This window comes from Pongo abelii, chromosome 18 (assembly GCF_028885655.2).
Source record: "Pongo abelii isolate AG06213 chromosome 18, NHGRI_mPonAbe1-v2.0_pri, whole genome shotgun sequence".
Lineage (NCBI taxonomy): Eukaryota > Metazoa > Chordata > Mammalia > Primates > Hominidae > Pongo > Pongo abelii.
In genome coordinates, this window is record NC_072003.2 from 3,292,618 (window position 1) to 3,310,144 (window position 17,527).

Here is a 17,527-nt window from a genome sequence, read left to right on the forward strand (position 1 = left end):
CATTAATTTATTCATTCATTCAGTTGACACTTAGCTTTTTTTTTTTGAGACGGAGTCTTGCTCTGTCACCCAGGCTGGAGTGTAGTGGCGTGATCTCAGCTCACTGCAACCTCTGCCTCCCGGGTTCAAGTGATTCTGCTGCTTCAGCCTCCCAAATAGCTGGGGCTACAGGCGCCTGCCCACCACCATGCCCAGCTTTTTTTTTTTTTTTTTTTTTTTGTATTTTTAGTAGACATGGGGTTTCACCATGTTGGCCAGGATGGTCTCGATCTCCTGACCTCGTGATCTGCCCACCTCAGCCTCCCAAAGTGCTGGAGGCATGAGCCACTGCACCTGGCAGACACCCGGCTAGCACACTTGCTAGTCCAGGCAGACTCCAGGACTCAGCATTCCAGCTGGTGGCATCATGGTGGTCCCGAGGCCCCGCTGGCTGGCACCAGGGATGCTCACCCCTTAATTAGCTCAGGCTGCTCACCACTCTTATGGTTCCCCAGTGCCTGGGCCAGCAAGCCCAGGCAAGTCCTGAGGGATCAGAAGGAACTCAGCACCCATTTTCAGCACCACGGCAGGCCTCGTAGACGCCCCAAGCCACCTGGTTGGTCCAACACATTCCTTTCCTCCCACGGGTGGTAGAAGCCAGGGCCCCCTCTGCTCTCTTACTGACTTGACCAAAATTCCTGGGGCCACACACCCCCAAGACTTGACAAATGGGATGACCTTAGTCATTGGAGATCCTGGCCCTCCTGTCCCAGGTCCTCCCACTTAGAGGGCCACTACCCCCTCCCCTCCAGGTGTGGGTGTAGGGGCGGGATACCCGTCCCGTGGGCGTTGATGTAGGGTGTTGCCCACTCCTCTCCTTTAAACTCTGTTGCTCTTTCAGGGAAAGAGGAGACAGGCCTACTCAGCTCTGGCAGCCCCCAGGCAGGGGGCGGACCCCCGACCCAAGGGGACTTCTTGAAACTGCTTTATTTTACCCCCTGTTTCCAGAGCCTCACCCCCTACTTGGGCCCATCAGTTTTGGGGGGATGCTGTCTGCAGCTGGGCAGCGCCAGAAGGCCTGTGACAGCACAGCATCTCTTTCTGGGTAGGCTTTCCCTTCAGCAGGCCTTTCTGGGCCCCTCAAGCGCACGGCAAGGGTGAGGCCTCGGGCTCCAGCCGGCAGACAGGAGATGAGAAGGAGTGGAGAGGCGCGTGCACAGGTGAGGGACGGGCGCGCATCTTTGTCTGCGAGAGTGGGGCGCAGACGCCGGCCTTCTGGCTGTTGTCTGTGGGAGTGGGGCAGGGCCACCAGACCCCCTTCTGGGCGGTTTGCGCCCAGGGCGGCCCTTGCGCTTTCTGGTCTCTGAGAATCCAGCCCCCACCCTTAGCTCTGCCTTCTCCACCCTCCTGGGGTCCTTAGGGAAGCTCGTCCCTAGCTGGAAACGACTTTCTTTTTCCAGGAGCCGTCGAGGTGGGGCAGAGGGTGCCGACCTCATCCGTGGCAGCCCTTGGGGATGTGAAGCCCTTCAGACCCAGGGCGGGGAGCGTCCAGGGGGGCGTCCTGCAGTGCGCGCAGGAAGCAGCCTGCGGCCGGAGCTCAGGGCCGGCCAAAGACTCCGGGCAGCCGGCTGATCCAGATCGCACCCTGGATGCAGCTCCGCCAGACCCCAGTCCCACGGAGCCCCAGGAGTGCCGCGTCCCGGAGAAGCCCAGCGAGGAGGAGAAGGGCGCCCCGGAGAGTGGCGAGGAGGGCCTGGCCCCTGACAGCGAGGCGGGCAGGAAGAGCTACCGGTGCGAGCAGTGCGGCAAGGGCTTCAGCTGGCACTCGCACCTGGTGACTCACCGGCGCACGCACACGGGCGAGAAGCCCTACGCCTGCACTGACTGCGGGAAGCGCTTCGGCCGCAGCTCGCACCTCATCCAGCACCAGATCATCCACACGGGCGAGAAGCCCTACACCTGCCCCGCCTGCCGGAAGAGCTTCAGCCACCATTCCACGCTGATCCAGCACCAGCGCATCCACACCGGAGAGAAGCCCTACGTGTGCGACCGCTGCGCCAAGCGCTTCACCCGCCGCTCGGACTTGGTCACCCACCAGGGCACCCACACGGGCGCCAAGCCGCACAAGTGCCCCATCTGCGGCAAGTGCTTCACGCAGAGCTCGGCGCTGGTCACCCACCAGCGCACCCACACCGGGGTCAAGCCCTACCCGTGCCCCGAGTGCGGCAAGTGCTTCAGCCAGCGTTCCAACCTCATCGCGCACAACCGCACGCACACGGGCGAGAAGCCCTACCACTGCCTCGACTGCGGCAAGAGCTTCAGCCACAGCTCGCACCTCACCGCGCACCAGCGCACCCACCGTGGCGTGCGGCCCTACGCCTGCCCACTGTGCGGCAAGAGCTTCAGCCGGCGCTCCAACTTGCACCGGCACGAGAAGATCCACACCACCGGGCCCAAGGCCCTGGCCATGCTGATGCTGGGGGCGGCGGCGGCGGGGGCTCTGGCCACACCCCCACCCGCTCCCACCTAGGAGCCAGGAGAGGGGGAGCGGGGCGCCCAGGGCCACTGGGACAGCCCCACTGGAGTCAAGCCTCCGAGGGAGGAGAGAGGGGCGCGGGAAGGGAGCTGGGGCGGTGAGAGCATGGGGTGAGGCATGGCGACCGGGGAGGGCGAGGGCGAGAAAGGGCAGGCACTCTGCGAATTAAAGGCCTTGGACTTGAAGCGCCCGCCTACACAGCTTTGTCTCCTGGTGCCCTGGCGCTGATCCCCCAAGCGTGGGGGAGCTCCTGGGCTAATCCCCTGTCCTCATTGAGGCATCCCTGTGTCACCACTCTTGGCTTGGGTCTCCACCAGGGTTGGGGTCCCTTTTGCCAAAGGCCCATTCCAAAGCGTTGCACACATTGGCAAGCAAAGGCTTCAAGTACAGAGAGGTTTCCAGGGCTGAAGCCAGTCAGCTGCTCCTGGACCTGGGGACCCCTTCCCGGCCGTCTGCTGCTGATGCCACTTGACCCAAGGGCACTACTTACTGAGCCCGCACTCTCCCTCCGCTCTTCTCTTTGGAAGCCAGGAGCAAGCAGAACTGGTCCGGAAACTCCTGCATGCCCCATCTCCCACCCAGGCATCGGCAGCTGAGTTTTGTGACTGGCCTTTGCCGTTTGCCCCCACCATGGCCTGCCTGTGCTCCTGCGAGGGCTCCTCACTCACCAGGGGCCACTTTCCTTCTTGGCCCCTGCTGCAGCTGCTGTCACCTGCCTCTGCTATGTCTCACCTCCTTGGCCTCTTCGTATATGTCCTATATAATTCACCCTGCTTGCCCCTGCCTGGCTCTGAGCTTTGATTTACTCCCGGTCTTCCCACTGGCGTTTTTGTTTTTGTTTTTGCGACACAGTCTTGCTCTGTCGCCCAGGCCGGAGTGCAGTGGCCCGATCTCCACTCACTGCAACCTCCACCTCCTGGGTTCAAGTGATTCTGCTGCCTCAGCCTCCTGAGTAGCTGGGAACACACACTACAGGCGCACGCCACCATGCCTGGCTAATTTTTGTATTTTTAGTAGAGACAGGGTTTCACCATGTTAGCCAGGATGGTCTTGATCTCCTGATCTTGTGATCCACCCACCTCGGCCTCTCAAAGTGCTGGGATTACAGGCCTGAGCCACCGCACCCGGCCCCCTGTTTTTGTTTGTTTGTTTTTTGAGGCAGAGGCTTGCTATATTGTCCAGGCTGGAGTGCACTGGCACGATCTTGGCTCACTGCAACCTCTGGCTCCTGGGTCCCAGCGGTTTTCCTGCCTCAGTGTCCCGGGTAGCTGGGACTACAGGTGTGCGCCACATGCCTCGCTAATTTTTTGTATTTTTGGTGGAGACAGGGTTTCACCGTGTTGGCCAGGCTGGTATTGAACTCCTGACCTCAGGTGATCTGCCCACCTCAGCTTCCCAAAGTGCTGGGATTACAGGCGTGAGCTACCGTGCCTGGCCTCTTTCCCTGGTTTTAACCTCGGTAGCTCCCAACTCCCATTCTCTGCTTTTTTCCCTGGGTGGGGATGGGCTCAGCCTGCCTATCATCCTGTATTTGTGGCCCAGCTCCCAAGATAACTTTCAGCTCTAACACCAACTGATCACGAGGATGTCTGCACCAAGAAGGCCCTTGAGACCCCACCTGTCTTTGTGGATTATAGGGCCACCAGGGTGGCCACAACCCTGGTTGGCTCCCAGATCCTAAGGAACAGAGTGACTTGCCGAGGACGGTAGACTGAGAAGAGTAATCATAGCTGCCAGTTGTCAAGCAGCTGCTGTTCCAGGCACGGGGCCAAGCATTGTAGATACAGCTCTCCACAACAATGTAAGTGTGCATTGTTAGCCCAGTTTTTTTTTTTTTTTTTTTTTTGTCTTTTTAAAAATAGAGACGGGGTCTTGCTATGTTGCCCAGGCTGGTCTGGAACTCCTGGGCTCAAGTGATCCACTCACCTCAGCTTCCCAAGTAGCTTGGACTACTGGTGTACACTACTAGGACCCATGCAGGGCTATCTAAAAAGAGGAGGACAAGGCCAGGCGCAGTGACTCACACCTGTAATCTCAGCACTTTGGGAGGCCTAGGTGGGTGGATCACTTGAGGCCAGGAGTTTAAGACCAGCCTGACCAACATGGTGAAACCCTGTCTCTACTAAAAATACAAAAATTAGCTGGGCATGGTGGCAGGCACCTGTAGTTCCAGCGACTTGGGACGCTGAGGCAGGAGAATTGCTTGAAGCCAGGAGGTGGAGGTCACAGTGAGCTGAGATCTTGCCACTGCACTCCAGCCTGAATGACAGAGTGAGACTCTGTCTAAAAAAAAAACAACAACAACAACAAAACAGAGAGAGAGTAGGACAATAGACTTGACCCTCAGGAATGTTAGACTCAGCTAGAGATGTGGGTGAGGTGGGATGTAATCAACTGGACACCAGGGGGCTGCTCACTAGTGGAAGCCCAGGCAGGACTTGATGTTATCCAGGAGGTCTCTAGAATCTAGGCTAGGGATGCTGGCAGGATTGGTTGAATTAAATGATTATTTCTAAGGCCAGAAAAAAAGCTGTTTCCTCCCTTCAGTTTGTCTTCATGGTTCCAATCACTCAGCCAGAAATAGGATTGCTCTGCTTGGCTCAGTGTAAGGGGGTGAGGGAGACTCATTTGTAAAGCAGGGTTGCTCTCAAAGAGCTCATTTTCTAAGTAAGGAGAGAGATAGAGGTGGGAGAGTTGCTAAAATGACCCTGGAAGCCGTCATCACTTGGCAAGAGAGCTGAGCAGAGTACTCACTTGCACAGTGAGTGTTGCTTGCTTTAATTTCAGTTCCTTAGGCTCCTTGGCCAGCGTGCCAGGGACCAGATGTCAGGACCTGAGTGATTCAGAGGTCTGTCGAGGCTCGGTGTGGTGGCTTACACCTGTGATCTGAGCACTTAGGGAGGCTGAGGCAGGAGGATGGCTTGAAGTCAGGAGTTTGAGACCAGCTTGGGCAACATAGCAAGACCCTCGTCTCTAAATCATTTAAAAAATTAGCCAAGCATGGTGGTGCGTGCCTGTAGTATCAGCTACTTGGGAGGCTGGGGTGGGAGGATCGCCTGAGCCTGGGAGGTTGAGGCTGCAGTGAACTGTGATCACACCACTGCCCTCCAGCCTGGGCAACAAACAGAGCAAGACTCTGTCTCAAAAAAAAGACCGCTGAGTGATCTAGGGAGTCATTTAAAAACTTCACTCTGGCCTCCAGGGAGCACACAGTATCCTGGTGAAACGTCTCCCCTTTCATGGCAGAGTGCAGGGGCACGGGTTCCAAGGGCCCCGTGGACGGTGCCTGCAGATGGCCATTCCCTAGGGCTGGCCCACTTCTCCTTCTAGGGATCCCTCCAGAGGCCCCATTGTGGGATAGATCTGGCAAGAGTATCTTAAGAGTGGAACTTGGCAGTTTGGGAAATATTCGACAAGCGTAAAGAAGACAGGGAGGAGTAGGGGCTGTGCCAGGGAAGGGCCTGGAACGCCAGGCTGAAGGGTGCTCATAGTTCGGTGGGTGATGGGCGTCACTGAGAGGTGGGAGGCTGGAGGGAAGAAGCCAGGTAAGGGTCTTGGTGTCTCCCTGGGTAGAGGGTGAGGAGATTCAGAGGTTTCCCTGGCTTCCTCGGGGCTTCTCGGCCACTGGAGAACCCCACCAGATCATCACTGACGCGGTGTCAGGAGCACAGTGAGGGCGGAGGCGGAGAGGCAGGATGTTTGCATCCTGGCTTCCCACCTGGCTTCCCTGCGGCCCCAGGTCCCTGTTGCAAGCGCTCAGGGATCGGCTGTCGGCGCTGCCCCTCTGGGCCGGGGGCGTCGGCCTCAGCGCCGTCCTAGCCTAGGACACCGTCTCCCAGCTCCCGGGCCCGGCCGTGTAGTGAGACCCAGAGCCTGCAGGGTCCCGTGGAACCAGCCTCTCGCTCTGCGGCCCCGTCGCCCGCAGGACTGAATCCAGGAGGGCTCGCCCCACGCTCTGCCCTTAGCCAATCAGGCATCGGGGCGGGGATAAAGGCGGCTCCAGCAGAACCAGCCAATCACGGCTGACGTTTATGCCCGGCCCTCGCCCCCTCCCCCGCCACGCCCCAAGCCGCACGGCCGCCCCGGCAACTGCTCCAGGATCCTGTCTTTGAAGCATTTCGTCTTACCCTTCGCTGGGCGTTCGTTGCCGAACGAAGCGAAGACCACGGGGCTGGACTCGGCTTCGCTGCAGACCTCAGTCCTCACAGCCCGCCCCGCCCAGCCACTGACTTCCTGGGTCTATCACCGAGATGCCGAGCCTCCTGCAGTCCTAGAGAGCATATGGCGCAGGGCCAGGGCCACTTCCGGCCCAGAGGACTCCCTGTCAATTTGCGGCAATGGCTCCTGCACCAGGGTTGGGTGGGTTCGCTGCACTTGCCGCGGAGCTAGAGCATCTTCCGAGCTCCGGAGCAGTGGCTGACGGTGCTGCCAGCTGTCGTGCGGTACGGCCGGCAGACAGCGGCCAGGAAGGAGACCGTGCCCTCTTCCGGGGGAGAAGAAGAAACGCGCGGGCTGCGCGAGGCGGCTTGCAGCTTTGGAGTGCCTGAGGGGCAGAGGGCGGCAAACGTTAACTGTAGGGGCTTTGCTGCGTTCCTCACACGTTCGTTTTGTTTCTTTTTCGGAGATGGATTCGTGCTCTGTCGCCCAGGCTGGAGTGTAGTGGCGTGATCTCGGCTCACTGCAATCTCCACCTCCCGGTGCAAGCGATTCTTCCGCCTCAGCCTCCCGAGTAGCTGGGATTACAGGCGTCTGCCACCATGCCCGGCTAATTTTTGTATTTTTAGTAGAGACGGGGTTTCACTATGTTGGCCAGGCTGGTCTCGAACTCCTAACCTCGTGATCCGCCCGCCTCAGCCTCCCAAAGTGTTGGGATTACGGGCGTGAGCCACCGCGCCCAGCCAATTTTTGTATTTTTAATGGGGTTTCACCATGTTGGCCAGGCCGGTCTCGAAGTCCTGATCTCAAGCCCGCCTCGGTCTCCCAAAGTGCCGGGATTACAGGTGTGAGCCACCACGCCCGGCCTCACTTGTTCATTTTTCAAATACAAAATGAATGCCTGTTAATTTAGCAAAGGTCCTTTGCTAAATGTTGAGTTGTAAGTGATGAAGATTCCAGAAAAGACCCTTGCCCTCGTGGGGTTCCAGTGTGGTGGGGGAAACTGACAGACACATACATGGCACACACTTTAACTTCAAGTAGTTATAAATGCCAGAAAAAAATGAACTAGGTAAAACAGGAGAGGACGGTCGGAGCTTCATTGTCAGGGAAGACCCCTCCAAGGAGGGGACATTTAAGCTGAGACTCAAAGGGTGAGAAGCCGTTTTACAAGGATCTGGAGTAAGAACCTTTCAAGCAAAGGGAACAGGATAAACATGAGGAGGAGACTGGTGCCCAGGAGCTGAAATGACCCCCCCACCAACACCCCCGTGTCGAGGGGAGGGGAGCCAGGAGACAGGCTGGAGAGCTGAGACTTGTCAGGGGGCTGTGGCTTGAGGCTTCTCCCCGGTGTCCTGTGAAGATAGTCCAGCCTTCCTCATCACACGCTTCTCTGGCAGCCTGAGACGTGGGGTCAGGTGGGCTTCCTGCCTGGTGTAAAGGCAGCACCCAATGAATGGCCTGCACCTCAGTAACTTAAGACAGCAATTTTTATGTTCTCAACTAACAAAGCCCTAGGCTAGTCATGAAGATGAACACAGATCTCACAGAGCAACCACAGAGCTTTTCAAGGATTCAGGTGATTCTGTCATTAATGCCTTTCTCAGAGACTTAGTGAAGCCAGTGTCTACTGGTAAAAGATAGCTGGGGATGGGGTGGGTACACAGGTCATGCATGATAAGGCCACTGAACATTTCCATCTCCCTAAGGAAAAGGAGCCTTTGGTTTCCTTCTTTCCTGTCATGCCACTTCAGCCATCTCAACCTTGTTAACTGAAGGCCACCACTGAGTCCAAATTTCAGCCAACCAATGGAGTAAACTGCTAAAAAGCCACCAACAGCCACACATGCTAACATTAAATTTGTGACAGAGTCTTGTTCTGTCATGCAGGCTGAAGTGCAGTGGCATGATCACAGTTCACTGCAGCCTTGACCTCTCAAGCTCAAGCGACCCTTCCACCTCAGCTTTCTGAGTAGCTGGGACTACAGGTGCTCACCACGACGCCCCCGCTAATTTTTGTATTTTATGTTTCAACTATGTTGCCCAAACTGATAACAAACTCCTGGGCTCAAGTGATGATTCTCCAGCCTCTGCCTCCTAAAGTGCTGGGACTACAGGCATGAGCTACTGCACCCGGTCTAATCTCATCTCTTTTTATATTCTGTCCACTTTGGTATGCTATCCTTAGAATCTACTCTTGCATCTGTCCCCCAGGTTTCTGCTAGTTTATATTAGCAAAGTGAATTATTTTAGTGTATAAGCTATTTCCTCCTGGGTCATAATGTGTATCTTTCCCCTCTCTCTCTGTCTCTTGCACATGCTTGTGCAGCCTCTCTCTCTATACACACACACACATATATAGATTCTGTTGAGATTTGACCCTAGTTGTTATGAGTTTACTGGCAATGCAGTGCAATTGTGGTGGGTTTTCAGGAAAATGGACATTCCCTTTTAGGTCTTCTGCCCCTGGGGAGGTTATCCTAAGGTTTTCAAGCAGAGAAAGGCTATTCTGTTCAGATACTGAGGGCAAACTACTTCTACTGGTAAAGGAGGCTCAGAGTGACTTAAGGAATCAAGACTGTCAATTTCATCTGGGTCCAAACATATATCCCCACTTTGAGTTTCAGGATCACCTTCTGTTTTTTCATTTTGTTTTGTTTTTTTGAGATAGAGTCTCGCTCTGTCGCCCAGTCTGGAAGTGCAGTGGCGCCATCTCGGCCCCCTGCAACCTCACCTCCCAGGTTCAAGCAATTCTCCTGCCTCAGCCTCCCGAGTAACTGGGATTACAGGACTGCACCATTGCGCCTGGCCAGGATCACCTTCTTTACCAATCAGCGTAGTAACTTTCATATGAGAGATTTGTTGGGCCTGGGAATTTAGCTGTCATTATTATTCAGCGACTCTACAGTTAAGTTTTGTGTTTGATTTTCAGTGACAGTATTGTGGCTATAACAAATAAGAGCTGCTTCTAAGCTATCACAGAAGTTCTCAGGTTCTCAGACCATAACTTGAACTGAGCTAAGGGACTTGGGTTTGTCATTTTCTCACTGTAAATGCTCAAGTGCACTAAAAATAATGTATCCCATACCATGGCTGTATAATCATCATTATACATCTGTGGACACCATAATGGCCGAGTGCAGCAGCTACTTGTTCCCACCAGGTATGTGCTTTCATTGGCACTTCATAATCACCTGCAGGTGGCTGCTTGATTAATTGTGATATCACTGCATGCCGTGGATAACCAGCATCCTGTGATGGTTAATTTCATGTTAAACTTTACTGGGCCAAGGCATGCCCAGACAGCTGGTTAAACATTATTTCTGGGTGTGTCTATGAGGGTTTCTCAAGAAGAGATTAACGTTTGAATTGGCTGAGTGAGTAAAGCAGACGGCCCTCAACACGGGTGGGCATCATCCATCCGGTATGGAATTAAACAGAACATCAAGGCAGAGGAAGGTTGAATTATCTCTGTGCCTGAGTACTTGAGACCTGGGTACTGGGACATTGATCTCCTGGTCTTGTGCTCCTGATTCTCAGGCCTTGAGTCTTGAATTGGAATCTACACCATTGGCCTTTGGCTCTCAGGCCTTAAAATTACAAAACTGTTAGGAGGCGGAGGCAGGCGGATAGCTTGAGCCCAGGGGAGTTCGAGACCAGCCTAGGCAATATAAGGAGAGGCCATCTCTATATAAAAAAAAATATATAGAACAAATTAGCTGGGTATGGTGGCGTCTACCTGTAGTCCCAGCTGTTCAGGAGGCTGAGATGGGAAGATTGCTTGAGCTGGGGAAGTCAAGGCTGTAGTGAGCTGTGATTGTGCCACTGCAGTCCAGCCTGGGCAACAGAGGGAGACCCCATCTGAAAAAAAGAATGCTACACCACTGACCTTCTTGGGTTTCCAGCTTGCAGATAGCAGATTGTGGGGCTTCTCGACTGCCATAATCATGTGAGGCAATATCTTAGTGTGTGTGTGTGTATATATACGTATATACACACACATAAAAGCTCTCTCTCTCTCTCTACACACACACACACACACACACACACACACACACACACACACACACACACACACACACACACGCAGATTCTGTTATTCTGTTTCTGGAGAACCCTTACTAATACATATCCTATTTCTCATTGTCAAGGAGCTCAGTCTGCACTCAAGCCCAAATACCCAAATCCGTCCCCATATCCCTTCTTTGTGCATCTATCTCTTGAGACCACTCCTTGTACTAATTTTGTATCAAGCAAGGTCCAATCAGGAGAAGGGAAGCACACAGTAATTTGAACTGGGAAAATTTAATATATAGAATTAAGCTATAAAGGGCTTAGACCCGGCGCTGTGGCTAACGTCTGTAATCCCAGCACTTTGGGAGGCTGAGGCAGGTGGATCACCTGAGGTCGAGAGTTTGAGACCAACCTGACCACATGGAGAAACCCCGTCACTACTAAAAATACAAAATTAGCTGGGCGTGGTGGCACATGCCTGTAATCCCACCTACTCGGGAGGCTGAGGCAGGAGAATCACTTGAACCCAGGAGGCGGAGGTTGCAGTGAGCCACTGCACTCCAGCCTGGGCAACAGAGCGAGACTCCGTCTCAAAAAAAAAAAAAAAAAAAAAAAAAAAGGCATTTTCAAGAGGTTGGCTGGTAAGAAGTAAAGAGAACTCTGATTCTCTTTGGTCACAGCAGATAGTAGCAGCCATACCTTCTGACCTGAGTTCCAGCACTCAAGCAAGAGGTTTCCTGGTCCCTGGGCTTAGATCCAGACCGTGAAGAGGGCACATCTGCAGTTTCACTGAATGGCAGAGAAGTGGCTGTGGTACCACATGGGCAGAACTTGCTGGAAATCCATCCTCAAGGGTAGAAAAAACTGCTCACAGGGAAGTGTCTCATGAGAAACGCACTGCTACAGAACTACCTGAAGAGCGTGGTGGAGAAAGCTGCTAGGTGCCGCTGCTTGCGGTTCACTGAGGAGGCGGCACTGGAGAAGCTTTGCAGGCTGTGGGCGCCTGCTGTCACACGGGCTGTCCATGCTGCAGGAGCTGGGTGCTGGCGAAGCCCTGTGTGCTGCAGAAGCCAGACTCGGAAGAAGTCACCCGTCCTGCCGGAGCCTAGAGAGAACACACCAGAAGCAGGAAGGGAAACTCTTGTCTCCTGCAATGTCTCTCCAGCGCCCTCTACTGACAAAGCTTAAGACCATGCCAGCTGGTAAAGGAAAAACTAAAGGGCCAGAAACATTTCACAGAGCAGGCAATGCAGGAGCTGCGACGTAATCAATAATTAGCACAGGTTTATATTATGATTCGTCTGTAGCGGCCTGCCAAAGGTTCCATATAACATCCCTGCAGCAGGAACTGACACTTCAAGCCCCACTGAATCTGCTAGATAACGGCCCACATTGCAGAGTAGCCAATCAAAACCGGAACATATTTAGATCATTTGGCAAATGGGACACTCAAGCAGTCCTATAGGGAGGCCTACGTGGGGAGGAACTGAGGTCTCCTGCCAAGAGCCATGTGAGTGATCCGCCTTCTAAGTGGGTCCTCCAGTGCCAGAGGACTGGGGTCCTCGTTGGTGTGGTGTCTGCAGTATCATGAGAGATCTTGAGCCAGAACTGCCTAGCTTAGCAGCTCGCATATTTCTTTTCTTTTTTTTTTGAGACGGAGTCTTGCTGCTGCCCAGGCTGAAGTGCAGAGGCGTGATCTCAGCTCACTATAACCTCCACCTCCCAGGTTCACTTTACTTTCTTCATTATTTATAGACTATGTTTTCTTTTTTTTTGAGACGGAGTATCGCTCTGTCACCCAGGCTGGAGTGCAGTGGCGCGATCTCAGCTCACTGCAACCTCCGCATCCTGGGCTCACGCCATTCTCCTGCCTCAGCCTGCCAAGTAGCTGGGACAAGGTGCCCGTCACCACGTCTGGCTAATTTTTTGTATTTTTAGTAGAGACAGGGTTTTACCAGGTTACCCAGGATGGTCTCGATTTCCTGACCTCATGATCCACCCGCCTCAGCCTCCCCAAGTGTTGGGATTACAGGCATGAGCCACCACACCTGGCCTTAGACTATCTTCTCTTTTTTTTTTTTTGTTTTTTTGAGACAGAGTCTCGCTCTGTCGCCCAGGCTGGAGTGCAGTGGTGCGATCTTGGCTCACTGCAAGCTCCGCCTCCCGGGTTCGCGCCATTATCCTGCCTCAGCCTCCTGACTAGCTGGGACCACAGGCGCCTGCCACCACGTCTGGCTAATTTTTTGTATTTTTAGTAGAGCTGGGGTTTCACCGTGTTAGCCAGGATGGTCTCGATCTCCTGACCTCATGATCCACCCGCCTCTGCCTCCCAAAGTGCTGGGATTACAGGCGTAAGCCACTGCACCTGGCCACTTCAGACTATATTTTCTAGCTAGAAAAAACAGTGGGCCGGTCGCGATGGCTCATGCCTGTAATCTCAACACTTTAGGAGACCAAGGCAGGTAGATCACTTGAGGTCAGGAGTTTGAGACCAGTTTGGGCAACATGGCGAAACCTCATCTCTACTAAAAATACAAAAATTAGCCGGGCATGGTGGCACACACCTGTAATCCCAGCTACTTGAGAGGCTGAGGCAGCAGAATTGCCTGTAATCCCAGCACTTTGGGAGGCCAAGGCGGGTGGATCATGAGATCAGGAGTTCGAGACCAGCCTAGCCAACATGGTGAAACCTCATCTCTACTAAAAATACAAAAAATTAGCCAGATATGGTGGTATGCTCCTATAATCCCAGTTACTTGGGAGGCTGAGGCAGGAGAATTGCTTGAACGTGGGAGGTGGAGGTTGCAGTGAGCCGCGATGGCGCCACTGCACTTCAGCCTGGGCTACAGAGCAAGACTCCGTCTCAAAACTAACTAACTAACTAAATACATAAATGACCAGGCGCGGTGGCTCACGCCTGTAATCCTAGCACTTTGGGAGGCTGAGGCGGGCAGATCATGGGGTCAGGAGATCGAGACCATCCTGGCTAACACGGTGAAATCTCTACTAAAAATACAAAAAAGAGGCCGAGGCAGGTGGATCACGAGGTCAGGAGATCGAGACCATCCTGGCTAACATGGTGAAACTCCGTCTCTACTAAAAATACAAAAAATTAGCCAGGTGTGGTGGTGGGTGCCTGTAGTCCCAGCTACTCGGGAGGCTGAGGCAAGAGAATGGCATGAACCCGGGAGGCGGAGTTTGCAGTGAGCTGAGATCACGCCACTGCACTCCAGCCTGGGTAACAGAGTGAGACTCCATCTCAAAAAAAAAAATAGCCAGGCGTGGTGGCGGGCGCCTGTAGTCCCAGCTACTCGGGAGGCTGAGGCAGGAGAATGGCATGAACCCGGGAGGCAGAGCTTGCAGTGAACCGAGATCGCGCCACTGGACTCCAGCCTGGGCGACAGAGCGAGACTCCATCTAAAGAAAGAAAGAAAAAGAACACGTGAAAAATTATCAGAAGGAATAAGAAAGTGCAATCAGGTAGTCAATTTCAATATAATTTTATGCAAATTTGCCATATACCAGCAATGCTCAATAGAAAATACAGTTCATGTGCCACTTACCAATGTATTGCCTCTCAGCCCGAACACATCCTTTTCGTTCTGCTTTGTGATACTGAGCTGGATCACATCTCAGCTTTGGGTGAGATCCAGTGTGATACCCAGCTGGACCCTGTATACAGTTCCTTGCTAGCCAGCTTGATGTTGTTCTTCCCTAATAGAGGGCGATGGATGAACACTGTCAGGTCAGAGCAGGAGGGAGGGGCTGTCTTCTCCAGTGCGGCCAGCGGAGGGCAGGAGAGGTAACCAGCAGAACTTCAGTTCCGCTGTCCTCACCTTGGTCCGGGTTCTGCCCTTTCCGCTGTCCGCCAGCTGTGAGTTCTCAGGGCACCCACTCCCTCTCTGAGGTCCAGTCTCCACCTTGAATTGAAAGGGGAAGGACTCTTTCGTGTTTCCAAGTTTCCTTCCTTTTTACTTCCTCAGTCCTAAGGGCACAAGTTCCTTCCTGCAGTTGCTATTCTGTAACTCTTAGAAATCTCTCTTACCCAGTTGGGTAGTTAACCATCTTTACAACTGACCAATTATTTTTATCAAATTTTCTCTTCAAAATAATGGTGTGGCCGGGCACGGGGGCTCATGCCTGTAATCCCAGCACTTTGGGAGGCCGAAATGGGTGGATCACCTGAGGTCAGGAGTTCGAGACCAGCCTGGCCAACATGGCAAAACCCCATCTCTACTAAAAATACGAAAAATTAGCTGGGCGTGGTGGTGGATGCCTGTAATCCCAGCTACTCGGGAGGGTGAGGCAGGAGAATTGCCTGAACCCGGGAGGCAGAGGTTTGCAATGAGCCGAGATCGCGCCATTGCACTCCAGCCTGGGCAACAGAGTGAGACTCTGTCAAAAAAAAAGAATATTCCAATGAAAATAACAACAGACAATTCACAAAAGGATAAATAGAAATAATACTTGAAAAAAAGAAAACATATCCAGCTTCTCTAGAAATCAAGAAAATGGTAACTATATTCATGGAATTTCTCCCATTAGGCTGCTGCACAGAATGAGCGCAAGATGTAAAGGACTTAGCTCAATGCCTGGCATATAAACACTCTATACATGGTAACTATCATGATTTAAAAGTTTAATAGGATGGGTGCAGTGGTTCTCACCTGTAATCCCAGCACTTTGGAAAGCTGAGGCAGGCGGATCCCTTGAGGTCAGGAGTTCAAGACCAGCCTGGCTAACCTGGTAAAACCCCATCTCTACTAAAAATACAAAAATTAGCCTGGTGTGGTGGCGTGCACCTGTAATCCCAGCTACTAGGGAGGCTGAGGTGTGAGGATCACTTGAACCTGGGAGGTGGAGGTTGCAGTGAGCCACAAAATTGCACCACTGCACCAAAAAAAAAAAAAAAACTTAATTACTGTGGACCTTATGGGGACGCTACATCAAGCTGTTTCCCAATTGAACTGGAATGCCACAACAACGGCTGAACACTGTACATGTCCAAATCTGGAGGAACAGAGGAAGGTAAACATTTGAGTCTCAAGTGGAAGTTCAAAGCATTACATTCTTTCTGGAGGACAGTTTGGAAACATGTACACAAAGTAATCTGGCAATTCCATTTCTAGTTTTTCTCAGGGAAATGTTCAAGCAAATGCATAAAGGTGTATGTAGAAGCATATCTGCAAATACATAAAGATAGAAACAATCTAAATGTCCAAGGCTGGGGGACTTAAAATATGAAAATTCCACTGGGCACGGTGGCTCATGTCTGTAATCTCAGCACTTTGGGAGGCCGAGGCGGGCAGATCACCTGAGGTCAGGAGTTCGAGACCAGCCTGACTAACATGGAGAAACCCCGTCTCTACTAAAAATACAAAATTAGCCGGGCGTGGTGACACATGCCTGTAATCCTAGCTACTCGGGAGGCTGAGGCAGGAGAATCGCTTGAATCCAGGAGGCGGAGGTTACAGTGAGCCAAGATCGCGCCACTGCAGTCCAGCCTGGGTGACAGAGCGAGACTCCGTCTCAAAAAAAAAAAAAAGATATATATATATATATATATATACACACACACATATATATATAATACATATATATTCACAGACATATATCTGTCTGAACAGTAAAACTGTAAGAACAGACTAAAATATGAATAGTGCTTATTCCTGGATGGTCGTATTATAAATGTTTTTTACCTTCATTCATTAAACAAATATTTACTAAGCATCTACCATGTGCCAGGCACAATTCTACATGCTTGTGGTAGGGCATTAAAAAGTGTCTGCCCTCATGAACACTTATCGTTGAGTCGTGGGAAACAAGTATATGTCAGGTAGTGGTAAACATTAGGGAGAAAAGTAAGGCCGCGCAGAGGTTGTTTACAGAGCTGAGGAAGGCCTCCTTGAGGGGGTGACATATGAGCAGAGTGAGGGAGCAAGCCTTGTGGCTATCACGAGAAAGCTATCTTTATGGTTTTCCAATTAACTTTCTTAATTTTCTCTTCCAAGCATGCAACACCTGCATAGTTAAGACAAAACAAACCAAGAAAGCTCTTTCCATTTATGAAAGATATCTGGAGCCTAAGATCATTGCCGGGTCGAGGCGTGGAGAGAATGGGAGAGGATCCGAGGGTATGGAAAGGACCCCGAGCCCCCTTGCTCTAGATCCCTCCGGGCCGTGGGACCCCTGCCGCCCAGCAGCAACTCGTGGACGTAGCAGCTGGTGGGAGAGCGCGGGACTCCGGCCAGGTCAGTGTCCCGCTTGCCGCGCGTCCTGCTAAGGCGACCCGAAGACAGAGGATCGCCGCAGGAGGCTCCGCGCCCCTTACCTGAGGGCACTTCCCAGCAAGCTCCACGCCTCTCCGGGGAACTGGGAGGAGCGGGACCCAAGAGGCTGGAAACGAGTCTCCCCGGCCCGAGCTCCACGGCCCGCGGCCTTACGGCCCTCACCTACTAGTTGGCAAAGAAAGACCGTGACGGAAGGAAGAGGCCGCTCCAGCGCATCCCTTCGGGCGGAGCAGAAGCTCCACTCGTGGTTAGGCCATGTGCCCTCTCCGTTCCTCAGGCCAGCCCTGGCTTCCCCTTTTTGTCGCCCAAGGGCCAGGGGCGCAAGGAAATGTGGGGAAAAAAGCGGAGACGAAAGAGAACGAAGTAAATCTAGATGCAGAGCCTCGCCTTTCCTTCCGGATGCAGATGTATGACGCGTATGGCCTTTCCGTCTTCTAATAGGCAGCCTGAGAATTCTTCCTGTTCATTGGCCATCAGTTAAGGAGAAGGTGAGCTCAGTGGACGAACGGCTTTCTGGGAGCTGGGGAATGCTTGCCCTGCGTAGTTTCCCAGC

General features: G+C 52.9%; 1 protein-coding gene and 1 long non-coding RNA gene across 20 annotated transcripts in view; one reads left to right on the forward strand and one right to left on the reverse strand.

Moving 5' to 3' along the window:
* ZNF205 (zinc finger protein 205) overlaps positions 1-2,700 on the forward strand; it is a 13,720-nt gene extending 11,020 nt beyond the window's left edge. For all 9 annotated transcript variants that reach the window (XM_063717172.1, XM_063717173.1, XM_009250390.4 and 6 more), the window contains 2 exons: positions 1,089-1,199; positions 1,440-2,700. In XM_063717172.1, coding sequence (XP_063573242.1) covers positions 1,089-1,199; positions 1,440-2,509 — 1,181 coding nt within the window. In that variant the 3' untranslated portion in view covers positions 2,510-2,700. The remainder of the gene's footprint in view (positions 1-1,088; positions 1,200-1,439) is intronic.
* Positions 1-17,520, reverse strand: part of LOC112129445 (uncharacterized) — a 20,413-nt gene extending 2,893 nt beyond the window's left edge. The window contains exons 1-6 of one of the 11 annotated variants that reach the window (XR_008514798.2): positions 17,016-17,516; positions 15,352-15,427; positions 14,521-14,604; positions 14,248-14,398; positions 10,410-11,789; positions 7,747-8,101 (exon numbers count right to left, since the gene is read on the reverse strand). This is a non-coding gene — a long non-coding RNA (uncharacterized LOC112129445). Of the gene's footprint in view, positions 1-6,642; positions 8,102-10,409; positions 11,790-14,247; positions 14,399-14,520; positions 14,605-15,351; positions 15,448-17,015 lie in introns of those variants that run through there. The other 10 variants (XR_010137709.1, XR_010137710.1, XR_010137706.1 and 7 more) reach the window with 10 other exon arrangements.
* Positions 17,521-17,527: the final 7 nt, after the last annotated feature.